Below are 13414 nucleotides of genomic sequence, written 5' to 3' on the forward strand. Positions count from 1 at the left end.
GATGGTTGTTCATATGGTTTTTGTTGTGGTGTTTTATAGTGTGTGATTTTATTGTTAGTATGTGATTTTAATGTAAACACTGTCTACAAATCAAATCACCCTCATGTGACAATTAAGTTAAATGAAAGAGAGGAAAAAACACAAGAGGATCTGGTGAGACAAAGGCTGAGGCTGAAAAAGATTTTTTTTAAAAATTGCAGAGTCAATTAAGACCCAAATAATTGTTCATAAAGCTTAGAAATGTGAAAAATATTTTAAAAACAGGATAGGTTTTGAACATGTGCTTTACAACTCATCTTTGAAGCTATGAACTACAGTATGTGTCTTAGTATCTGTGCGGTTAATGTGTGTATTGTGTAGACGCACACCAGAAACACAATTAACTGTTCATAATAATCACGATCTGATCTTTTGGGTTATTTTGTTATCCATCTAGAAACTTTGGATGTTACAAAGGAAGATGGGGGGTTGCGAGAGTTAATAATACAGAGGTTAACAGGTGAAAAACCTCCCATCACAGACACCTCATTAAAATTAGACCTAACACCTACAGGATGCTCAACAGAAACTCAGCCTCCACATTTGTTTTCAGCGCTGATCAGACTTACACTGGAAGCCACAAAATATTAGGGACATCTTATTGAAATTGATTATGACCATTTTCTGCCTCTGTGCCAGCTTTGTGACCAGTTACAAGGCGAGGAATTGGCTGATTTTTCAGAGGCTATTGATAAAGTGCGGTGTAATGGTCCTTGTTGCATACTACTTTGCTTAAGCACTAGGAATAACCTGGAGCACTTACTTAAGCTAAGTAAGTGTCCAGTGGATCGGTCTAAACTCTGAGGCACAGCACCAGATTGGCTAGACTGACATTGACTTGTCAATCAATTGGCTGGGAAGTCCACTTAATCCCCGGTGTGTGCTGTGTGTGTGTGTGAGTGTGTGTGACTGACAGGAAAAGTTACAACAAGACCTTCGTCATTAGCATCTGTATGAATACTTGACACTTAAGAATAATTAGTTAAATCATTTAAATCTGACTCTGCATTCTTTGGGTTCACATGGTAAACTTTGCCTGAATTTTATTTGTGTTTGTGTGTGTGTTTATGTGTGTGCGTGTGTGTGTATGTGTGTGTGTGTGTGTGTGTGTGTGTGTGTGTGTGTGTGTGTGTGTGTGTGTATGTGTGCAATCCTCGTCTCTAGCTCTGCCTGACTCTCTATCTGTGGGGCTTTAGTTTCTGTGAAGATGAGAAGGGTCCATGCTATTGATTATGCCTTTTGACCAGAGGTGATTGATTATGCTTTTCTTTGCCGGGACACTGTGTCTGTGTGTGTCTCTGTGTGTGTCTCTGTGTGTGTGTGTGTGTGTGTGTGTGCAGATTAGTCCTCTGCTGAATAATGGAAGGACAAGGTATTGTGCCCTGACTGGCAGTAGAGGTGTCTCATTCTGTGTGTGTGAAGTAAACACACAGGAAATTACGGCGCCCCATTCTGACCTGATCACAATAGTACATAATGTACAGTCATTTACTTGTTTTGGGAAAGGCTGGTTTGTGTGTTATGTGTGTGTGTGTGTGTCTCTCTGTTGTGATACTCACTGCAGTTTGTTCTGGAGAGTAGCAGCTAATGTCTAAAATGTCTAAAATGTAAATATTATGTTTTAGTCATAGTGTTTATGTCTGCGTCTGAACTGTAAAATCGCAATTTTGATTACATGTTATTTTGTGATGACAGCCACTGACCTTCCAGTATGAGGCTCTGTTTGCAGCGGAGGAGGAGCAGAGATTTGCCCTGTCCAAATCACATATGGTCTAAATCTCAGATTACAGACATTAAGTAGCAGTAGAATATGTTACAGTAGAGATTTTTTTTTTTACTCTGCTGAAAATGCCAGGGGGCTGTTTTGCTTTGCCAAATCAGACTGAGTTTAATTGCCAGGCCAAAAATGAGCATCATAAAAAGAATAAAATACCAGAATAAATAGCTATCCTCAATGCCATGCAGTAGGGATGGACAAATATATGAGTGAGAGCATATCATATCAGTAGTGGCTGATTTTAACTTTAAAAAGCAACACCAGTATTTGGCCGACATGTAATTTTATTGCCGATATTTGGATGAAATTCAGCATGGTTTTTGTTGTTGTTGTTGTTGTTGTTTTTTTGTTTTTTTACACAGCTGTTTGCAACTTTTTAAATAAGATTGTTAAACTGGTGTCAAAACAAAACTAGCATTGTCTTTTATTGACAAAATCACACCTGTTTAAGACCAGCATTTTCATTCCAGTTCTTACAAGTATACATATCGGTATGTTTTGTTATTGTTGGGAAGATATTGGATATCAGTTTCAGCCTCAAAAAAAAAACAAAAAAAAACATGCCCTTCCATCTCTACCATGCAGCGTGGATTCATGCTCCAGGGAACAATGTCAACCAAACTGGAGAAAACAAAAGTGGCAGTGAAGGTCTCGATGTTTGAGTTTCTCTTTAGAAGATAATCATCATGAAATTATACGAAGCATGGGGAGGTTTTCCACAAGCATGCTACAAGTGAGCAGAATTTATACTATATATAAGATTATATATGCACTTAGCAGAATTTGGATATAGAAAATGGAGTGGACCATGCAGGTGATGGTGGTTGATGAGGTAGGCTGGCAGGCACGCAGGCAAAGTCACTGCTGACTCATTGTCTAATTAATTGAAGAAGTTGCGTGTGTGTGTGTGTGTGTGTGTGTGTATGTATGTGTGGTGGGTGTGTGTGTGTGTGTGTGTGTGTGTGGTGGTGGTGGGGGGGACTGTAAGAGCAATTAAAATGACAAGCTGGCAATTAGCAAGCCCCCAAATCCCCTAAAGAGTGGGCTAATGTGGCTAATACATCAGCTGAGCTCTTTGTGTGGTTTGTGTGCATCTATGTCTGTGTGTGCGGGCACGCGTGCACGTGTGTGTGTGTGTGTATGCGTAGGGGTCGCTGAGTTGGGCGTTGACGTCTGCCCTAAGCTAACTTTCAGCTGAGACAATGCAGCACTGTGGTGACTCGACAGGATCAAATCCCACCCACGCCTGTCTACACTAACTTATTTGACCAGCTCGCTACAATGTCACCGTATCAGATACAAGATGCAAAACACCACAGAGCACGAGGTGAACAAACGGCAACAAAGAAAGAGCAGTCTCAGTGCATCTCTGCAAATACGCGCGGCAGGGCATGCTGTATAGGGTGCTGAAAAAAATCAAGTGACGTTTAGCATTAAAAATGTAAAAGTGTTATTATTTTGCACACGTAAACCACCTCCAATCATTTAAACAGTGACAATTTGTTTTAATTTTGTGCTATCAATTGTGCAAAAGCTGGTGTCACTGTCTACAAACGGAAGATGTGCCACTTTGAAATGAAACTCTTTATGTCCTGTCAAAAAACGACTCTCTCTTTTCCTTCTGTGCCGCGCAGCACGTTCCCCAGCCTGCCCTTCTAGAACCTCTACCGGTGCAACCCCAGCCGCAGCCAACGTGTGCCCAGATGAGATAACTTGGTGCAGGCAGGGGGTGCAGGGAGGGCTGCCTCCTATGGAAAAAAGAGAACTTGGAGCCGGGCCAAGTCTTTCTTCCTCGCCGCCTCCCGATTCACTCCTTCTGTCATGTAGCAGGCCTTATGAAACGAGTCAATACAGAAAAGGAGCGCAAGCAAACAAACAAATGAGTTGGAGTGTATGTGTGTGCAGAGAGGCACGGAAATAGAAGAATACACACACGTGTGTGGGGGGAAGAATTATCATGGTGAAAAGACGTGCAGTGACTTTCTTCATCAAAACCTTGGCAGACGATCAGAGGAGGGGAAGCTATTGTTGGAATACACCCTCCCCTTTCCCTGTGCACACAGGCAAATGCATTTGTATACACATATAGTCAAACACACACGCTTAAACACACAAACTCAAACACACACACACACACACACACACACACACAATCTTCCACCTTCCTCCCTCCACCCCCACACGCCTGTTTTCAAACTTCAGCAGAGAGCTGCGTGCCACTGTCACATCTTCTTTCCAAAGTCACAATTAAAGACGCTGGATGTGTGTATGACGCTGTACGAATGAGTGTGTGTGTGTGTGTGTGTTTGTGCGTGTTGGGGGGTGAGGTGGCTGCTTTGGAAAAATTTTGATTGGCAAACTTTATCTGGGGCCCTCGAGGGACTGCGCAGCCACTGTAAACGATTTATCGGAAAAATGCATCCCAGAATGCACCTGGGGGGCTCTTGCCCCGGGGCGATTATTGAATGACCTCTGAGAGCGTGACTCCTGCTAACCTTCCCGCCCGCCAACAAATTAACTTCCCTCAGCAGTGAAGCGGCGCTAGGACGACCCATAGTGCAACAATGGCTCGGCAGCCATGTTTGCACAGCAGGGTTCAGGTACAGTGTCAGAGGCAAAACAAAGGCGGCGTTTCTCAAAAGGATGAGGGCACCATCATTAGGCAGAGGTGATTTTCAGGGGCGGGCCGGTTCAAGGTGGTATTTTTTTTTTTAATTAAAAATTAGTGAAATTAAAGAGAAAAATTCCACAGTGCTGATACACTCGGCAGCTTTTGAGTAACACAGGGTGGCAGCATTAGAGACAAGCAAACGCAAAGCTTCAAAAATCTATGCAAATGTTTCACAGAAAACAGATTTCTGTACGTATTTAAAGCAACAACACTGAAGCAACGTCAAGCACTGATCACCCTCAAAGTTTCCAAAAATGTTCTCCTGAGTATCTAATTCAAACTGTAGTGTCCTTGCATTGGATCTAAGACCTTGTCAAACAACTTCAACCATTTACATGTCTAGGTTTCTTTCTTTCTCTAACCCTAACCCCATCTCAGTGCAAATACATGGGTCTGTTTTTTTATTTGTCAATAACAATTTGCGACTCCTGTTTTGCTCTTTAAACTAAGGTTTTTGCTGGTGGCTGTTCAGAGATGTACATGAGAAGTGCTGGTCCTGGCTCTGCTTTGAGACGGATGAAAATCAGTTTGAAGCGCAGCAGCATTTTCCTAAATGTTGAAAGATAACATTTAACTTCTAGCACTCTCTACACTCTGTGTGCCAAAAACATGTTAAGCTCTCAATGCCACTGGGAGCACTGACTTTTGATCTCTGTTCTATGCATATACCATATATCCAGCTCTGATATTTTAGATGTGGCATTCATTTCTCGTGTGCTGGATCTCATTTCGCAACAATTTTACCCACCTAGTCGGAATCTCAAGGCCGCGAGTGGTCCACAATGAAAGGCTAACATCAGCACATCTGTCCCCTCTGGGCCTCCGTCCAGGCCTGTCCCCCACTGCAGCGCCTCCAGCCCGCCAGAGCAGCGCAGGTGCTGAGCTAGCCTGAGTGTAGCAGAAGAGGCTACCTCCTCCGCTACCAACGCCAGGCCGAGTGGTGCCAGCCCCACATCAAAGCACATCAGCTCCGCCTGTCCTCCCCCTACCACTACCACAGCCCCTGCAGGGTGCCAGGCAAGGAGGGTGGGTGGGACAGGACAGGAGGCTTGGAGGGAAACCCCCCGTCGCTGGTCGTAGAGGACCAGGGAGGAGTCACTGAGGCCCAGGAGCAGCGTGGCCTCTGAGGGGTGACGAGAGCAAGAGACAGGGTGGGATGACAGTGGGATGTGGGTGACAGACAGGCGGTGCAGACGCCCCCGTGCACATTCGTACACACAAGCTTCGGCCCAGGATGCCTCTCCGGGTCCTCGCGGCTGGGGCCCTGTGGGCAGCTCTACGGTCAGAATCTGGTAGGGCTGGAGCCGACTGAAGCAGCAGTCCAGAAGACTGCCTTCTGTTCGGACAGAGCTCAAGACCTAGAAGAGGGAGAGAGAGAGAGATACGATAGCCAACAGTGCACATTAGCACAGACTGCACATTCTGACAATGCATTGAAAATCTGTAAATCTATAAACGGCAAATATCTATAAAGCATGATCAAATAAATCATGTTTGGAGCTGCGGATTAAAACTCTGGAGCACTGACTCGCAGTGTTCAGTCTGTTAAGACACATAAAAGCACCAACTTTTTAGTGTCACTAAAAAGAACGGCACGCCTTGTCACATCCTGAGGCTGTCAAAGGTCTGCATGACAAGATGTTTTTCTAACAAGAGTTCCTTATGACCATGATGTAGACGTGTTCTTAATTATGTGTCGTATGTTCTATGTGACCCTATTTACAGCTGGTATTAACCCTTTCATGCATGAATTATGAAATCACTGAGGTGGATTTTTTTTTTTACAGTGGACACTTACATTTGGAGACAGAGCAAAAAAAAAAACTATTTAACCGATTTTGATTAAACTTTCATAAAAGTATTCCTTACTACATACTTACTTACTACATACTTAATTATCCTTAATTATCCATTATCCAGATAACATATCCGGATAAAGAGATCACTTTTTAATGCAAGGTGTAAATGAAGCCATTGTTGTATCTATACCATATTCTGTTATTTACCGATGAAATGACCCAATTTCCGTTCAGGATCATTGCTGCTGGAGTGATTAGGGAGTTGGTGCCTTGCTCAACTGTACATAGTCTGTAATGGTATGCTTCCTGAATGTAATACCAGCAAGAATGACTAGATTACACCTTCCTGTTGGCATCGAGCATTGAGCCAGCATCCTCCTGGTTATCACTCAACTGTCACTGAACATGGTATTAGCAACACAACTGGAACACGCTCTAGTAATTTTGTAGTTGCTGATTTAACATGTTCTTGTATTTGGGCTTTGGCATCGGAAGATACAGAGCTGTGCCAAAAATGCTCAATGAATTAGCCCATTTTGGAATAAAAGAAGGATAAGGAAGGAGAGAGAGAGAGAGAGAGAGGGCACATGTGAGAGAGAGAGAGAGAGAGGGAGAGAAAGAGAGAGACAGAGAAATGAGTCATACCATGGCAGCAGCCCTACACCCCCTGGAGATGGAAGAAATAGAGCCTTCCACTTTGCTCATAAACACCCGCCTGTCAATCAAGCCAGCTAATGATAAGAGCTCCATTTTAACTCAAGGTCAACAACATCTTCTCCCTGAGCATTCCACAGCTTGGCACCCAGCACCCGGCGATAAACAACCTCCTCTGTTTACCTGCGTGAGGAGCCAAGAGCTGAATGCAAGACATGAACTGAACGACAAGAAACAAGTCATTTTCAATATAAAGAGGATGACACGAGAAGAATGCTCGCAACGATTTGACCAGCGGAGTCCAGGATTGAGATTATTCGCTCCTGGACCACAACCAATTGGTGGGAGTGGGCACAATGGCCCTGCTAAGCTAGCAAGCATTGACAGTGAGTGAGATAGGCTGTGCCACCAGTGGTACTGTTGATAAAACACCCACAAGGAGCCAGGCGCAGTAGGTGGATGACAGGAGACAACAGTCTGTACTGAAACAGCAGCCCAACAGTTCTACAGTCGCTAACAGAGCTTTTTAGGGGGGATTTCACCTCACCAAAGCCCCTATCAGAGCCCCGCATTCACCGTGGCAGCCTTGGCTAAGTGAGCCCATTTCTTTTCGCCGTGTAGACAGAAAGGAGGATCGGCTGCCTGCCTGCCTGCCTTCCTTTCGCAAAGCTGCCCGGCCCAGTTTTTTGGCAGGCATTGCCAAAAAGGGACTTAGAGGCGAGGGAGAGAGGGATTCTTTTTTTTTTTTTTTTTTTTGCCTGCCCATGGTCTACAGCAGGAGGGAAGCAGATGACTGTCCCCCTGAAAGCGTTTTTTTCCTTTCCATAATCCCCCAGAGCCAGCTCCTGCTGCTCCCCAGGGGGTGGGTGCTGTGTGTGTGTGTGTGTGTGTGTGTGTGACAGCAACCGTGAGGGGCTCACTTCACGTAAGGGGTGGGGAAGCCTTGGGAGGGTATGGTTCTCTGCATAGCTAGATTTTTCCAGGGAAGAGGAGAAGAGGAGACACACTCAAAAATAAACACACACACACACACACACACACACACACACAACAGGCGAGAGTCCATCAACCTCATCCGCACACTGCTGTCACAGGAATCACAAGACCTACCTCGCTTCCACACATCCTGACCCCCCAACCACATCTCATCCTCTCAGCTTTTCATCCCATGCCCGGTTTGCTAGTGCCCGCTGTGCCAGCATGCCACCTTGGCACCATCAGGGATGAGGGACAGCTGATTCAGCTCTGCTGCCTTGACCATGACCCTCTAAGGAAAGGAGGAGGGGGGCGTTGTCAGCTAAAGCTCATAGGCAGAGAGCAAATACTGTATGCCCAGCTCATTTCTTATAAACACCAGTTTTCACAGCGAAGACATGACAGTGTGGCAGGACGGCCCACGAGTCAGAGGCTGTCCCATAGACCGTCACATAGCTCCACTAATTGATCTCAGACCCGTTGTGTGCGCCTGTTGTAAATTTCACCTCAGACTCGTTTTGATCTAGACCATTTTTTTCTGCAGATCTAAAAATATCAACAAAAAAAAATGTAAAATGATTGGTGATGTTTCTTCAAAGAACAATAATTAATAGATGGGATTCCCCTGAGCATATACAGCAATAAGCCTCAAACTTCAGCACATTGATTTCTCAATTCCTAGGCATAGATTTGCCACATGTTGAATGGTATAGTCCACAATAGATCCACTTCTCTGTTCATCTATAAGAGCTCCGTATTCATTAGTTTTGCATTTGGACAGTCACATGTTGCCTATTTGGGTCTCAGTCTTGATTTGTTCTGGTCTTGGTTGTGACTTGTCACACTCGTGTTGAACTTGACTGAACCTGGTCTCCAAATTGGCTTGGTCTTCAGCACAGCTTTGCTCTATATCTACAACACTGTGCGTCCCGTGCCCTTGAGTGTCATGTAAAAGCAGAAATTTTTAATGTCACTGGATATAGTGCTATAATCCCAATAACACTACGGCAGCGCATGCAGCAGGGAAAGCACACGCAGAAATCAGCAAACTCTTCCACTCAGTCAGGCATTTATTAGAGCCAGCACAGCACCTGGCATTTCAACTCTGGGTCATCTTCAGGGCCGCGCTGTGCCTCATTTTCCAGGCCATGTGAACAGAGGAACTGCAGGCAAAAGACCCCTGAAGGCAACACAGCTGATTAGGAGATTAGAGCATGGCATTATCACGGTCAGTGTTAGAGGTTCGAATCTCGCTGAGGCCTTTAACGCAAAAACTGCAAACAGTCATGGCACTGTCAGCAAAGTGGGAAATGAACACAAGCCAAATGACGACACATTTTATCTGCAGCTGGTTACTTTACTCTTTCTGCCGCTGGTGGACAGTTCTTTATAGGTTTTGATATTGGCTCAGCACATCTCTAATTCTTTTATTGTTTGTTTTTTCAAACTGCATTTCTGTTTTATAAAATGCTGCATGAATAAAGTCAACTATTATTACATTTCAGCAGAATGGTCAACCACCAGGAAACAACAAAAAAAAAAAACAGCATGACTTTTTGAGAGGAGTGTATGGATGTCTAAAAGAGTGAGAAGATGTCCAAATTGTGTATATATGATTTGAATACATTCATAAAACCACATGAAACCAAAGCTTTGTTTGCCTGTGAGCCCTCCAGAGTAAATTCCAGCAGCTTAATATACTGTATTCCCTAGTTCTGAGAGCATTTAATGAAAAATGATGAGAAAGGTCACAAGAGGGAGTGAGGGAGTGAAAGGATGTGCAAGCGACAGAGATGGAGGAGCAGACAGACGCAACAAATGATGAGGGAGGTTGGCAGAGGGAGTGAGTAAAGAGACAGAGCAGAATAAGAGAAGAGAGAGAGAGAGAGAGAGAAGGGGGAAAGGGAGTGGTGGAGACATGGAGAGAGACAGATGCAAATACAGAGTAAAGAAAGAGAATGTGTGTGTGAGAAAAAGAGAGCGAGGCAGAGAGAGAGAGAGAGAGAGAGAGAGAGAGAGAGAGAGAGAGAGAGGCAGAGACAGACAGAGAAAGAGAGGCCTCTAGTAAGTAGCTTTCTCCTGGTTATTGGTTTCAGTGACTGGTCAAAACTATTCTTCTCCATTCTTCTCTTCTCTCTCTCGCCGGCACCTTTTTTTTTTTCTCCCTCCGTGGCATGAAAGATAAAGCGGACGGGCCCAACTGTGTGGCTGGCCCTTGTTCACAGCAGTGGCCTTTTGAAGCCAATTTTCCAGCTCACAGAGCAGAGAAAGACAGGGAGAGACAGGGAGAGAGACGGAGGGACTTGGAGGAGGAGAGAGGGATGAAGGGATGAGGGGTGTTTGAGGGGGGGGGTGGAAACAGGAATGGGAAGTTTTGGGGATGTGAAATAAGGGTAGAGTTACCGTGCTGACGTGGGCACATGCACAGGCACAGTGGGATTACTTAAAAATGGCCCAAAGTATTTTTTCACACCATAAGCTTGACACCCACAGTAATAATTGGCACTACTGAGCATAATTGTAGAACTGAAGAAATATAATTCACTGGGGCTGTAACTGTAGGACCAGTGTTTCATTTGTGATTTTGAAAAACACTGGTGCTTGGTGGTAATTCTGCACATTTGATTCCACAGCCGTCCCCTTTTCAGGCCAAGTTATCGTTTCAGCACACTACAGAGAACATGGTTTTTTGAATAGTTTTAATTCTACACATTACGGCTCTTTATGTTTTGGGAGGCAAATTTGGCCTACTTGTATTGCTAATTTAACTTCCCGTATCCTCTACCAGTGTTGTTGCAGTGGTGGTGCAAAACTGCTGAATGAGTGCAGATGAAAACACCTTAAGTCAATGGAGACATTCTATGCAATTATGCATGCTTCCTATAATAACTACTGCATTTATGGATGTCTTTCATGAGCAATCTGTTTCGTTTTTTTTTTTTTTTCTTTTTTTTTTTTCCCTTTTTCATGCTCCGCTCGAGACGAACGCCACGCTATACAGTTCTGAAGTCAATAATAATTAAAAGACAGTAGAAATCACACAAATGCAGATCAAACAACTGCGGAGAAACTGTTTGGTGACAGATAACAGGATAGTCATACACATCAACAAAACACACATAAGCGGGTTCGCACACACACACACACACACACAGGCAGGCAGACAGATACATCCACACATACAGAAAGACAGTCAACCAAATGTACAAACAACAACAACAACAACAAAAAACAACGTGGAAAAAAAAATATATAAATGCAAAAGCGACTTGGAATGCAAAAACATTCATCTGGTGCTTTCTTTTCATTAAGATTATTAAATTCCAGGAAATGGATGGTGGTGGTGGTGGGGAGGGGGGTGTTGGAGGAGGGAAGCACGAAGGAGGGATCATTAAAAATGTTAACTGGCTGCATAAAAACAAACTATGTATGTGTTTTCTCTCTCCTTCCCACCCCCCCCAACCCCCAACCCCAGCTTCCCCCCCCACCCCCCAGCGCGCTGTGGCTCCGCTTATCAGCAAGGGGGGGTACGAATTAAGACCACATAGGGAAAGAAATCAGACTTTTTTAAATGCCGAGAGACTGGCTAGAAAATTGGCTTAGCGCGGCAGATAGCGAACTGAACAAAAGGAACATATATATGAGCTTGAAGTGATTGAAGTCGCTGGCGTCTCCCGATGTGCGCCCGGCGTTTGATTCCCGCCACGGCTCTTACATAAACTGCTCGCTTAATTTCACACCGCGCATCTGAAAAATGACAACAAACACTTTCATTAGAGTGCGATGCTGCAGCCCCGCGAAGAGACTTTAATGTTCTTTAAGCGTGGAAGGAGGAAGGAGGAGAAGGAGGAGAGGGCGGAGAGGGTGGGGGGGGGGAGGGAGAGGGAGGGAGAGAGAGAGAGAGAGAGGGAGAGGGAGAGAAAAAACTAGGTGAAGGAGTGTGGTAAATGCGGAGAGTGTTCCAAAAACAAGAAACAGAAAAAGCAGTGAACAGCATCTGCTTTGATTATTTCAATATTCATGTGCCCCCCCCCTTCCATCCCCATCCCTCCCTCATTCTCTCCTGCGTGAATTTGTTTTCCTAGCATGCAATTGGTAACGCTCATCTTTCCTCCCTCTCGCCGACTCTCTTCCTTCTCTCTGTTCGCTTTGGTGTGGAGAATATTTTGCATACGCTTACCGAGGTACACGATATGCGGAGTGGCATTAAGCCCGGTTCGGTAATTTGGGACCTTTCATCTGCTTTCGGCACGACGCCAATCCCAGGCTGACATGCAATCGGGTCGTGGCTAGGGTTCTGCCAGGGGCCATGAGGATGTGTGTGTGTCAGCCTAAGTGCATGTGTGTGTTGTGTCTGTGGGCTTGTCTGCGTGGATGTGTAGGCGATCTCCTACACACTCGTACCACAGCTTAGTTTGCCCTGCTTATTTCGGATGGTGATGCATGGAGGTGCAACACGGAGGTGCCACCCTTGAGGTGACTAACACACCATCCCCAATCCTATCCACAACAACATGGGGTCCCACTCACAATGGCAGCTTTTTTGCCTTTCCCTGTGTGTCTTTAATGTGTGTGAACGTGTGTGTGTGTGTTTACTGAACACAAGTTTAAGAGAGAGAGAGAGAGCATCTCATAACTGCTGCCAACACCAATGAAATAGTGAACGGTCGTTCCTGAGAAAGGTCTTTTAAGGTCAAGATTTTATGGCATGACAAGGCACTGACAAGCACTGAAGGATTGAATTTTTGAAATAGGAACTCCCACTTTCGACATCTCGCTGATGCACTTATCCAGAACGACTTACAATGGTTGGGCAACTTAAATTAAAAAGTTCAAGGATCAGAGCCATGGTACAATGATTTAATTTCTGCAACCCAAAAAACACCATGTTAAGTGCCGGGAAAATACACAGATTTTTTTTTTTTTTAACCACTTTAATTTTCAAGAATTATTTCTAAGGAAGTGCAGCCTGATTTTGTGTAGAAAAACAGTCGGCATGTGGAAATGTTACTATATTTTGTTTTATTCTACTGCATGATAAAAGGTGCTTTCATTCTTCCATGTAAGAAGTAAACAACACTGCAGAAAGGAGATCAGATATAAAGCCAAACTGAAATTGGTATTGGTATGAAAAAGTAGCCAGCTAACAAACTTCCCCTACAGAAACTAATCATGTGGCTGCTAAGTAAGTAATCCAAGGCAAAAGCGACACTGTGTTGCTTTGACCACACTCTGAATGAAGAGTTTACACTCTGGCCACAGGTCTGGGGTGCTTTAGTTTAAAGATGCAAAGATGGCCTGTAGCATAAAATGACCATCATACTCTGAAGGGATTTGATGGGATTGTTAGTCAGTACTAGTGACTCAAAAATGACTTGGCCCGGTTCTTAGATTTCAGTCTTCCTCTGCACTGTGCTTGAAAACCAATCCGTCCCTCCGCATTCACATTTGCACCTGGAATGCAGTGCTACAGGTGAGCAACTGGTGTTGCAACACCTG

General features: G+C 44.5%; 1 protein-coding gene across 5 annotated transcripts in view; it reads right to left on the bottom strand.

Moving 5' to 3' along the window:
• Positions 1–13414, bottom strand: part of wdpcp (WD repeat containing planar cell polarity effector) — a 78878-nt gene that overhangs the window by 22018 nt on the left and 43446 nt on the right. For all 5 annotated transcript variants that reach the window (XM_030070939.1, XM_030070938.1, XM_030070937.1 and 2 more), the window contains one exon: positions 5236–5845. In XM_030070939.1, coding sequence (XP_029926799.1) covers positions 5236–5845 — 610 coding nt within the window. The remainder of the gene's footprint in view (positions 1–5235; positions 5846–13414) is intronic.

Source organism: Myripristis murdjan, chromosome 15, assembly GCF_902150065.1.
Source record: "Myripristis murdjan chromosome 15, fMyrMur1.1, whole genome shotgun sequence".
Taxonomy (NCBI): domain Eukaryota; kingdom Metazoa; phylum Chordata; class Actinopteri; order Holocentriformes; family Holocentridae; genus Myripristis; species Myripristis murdjan.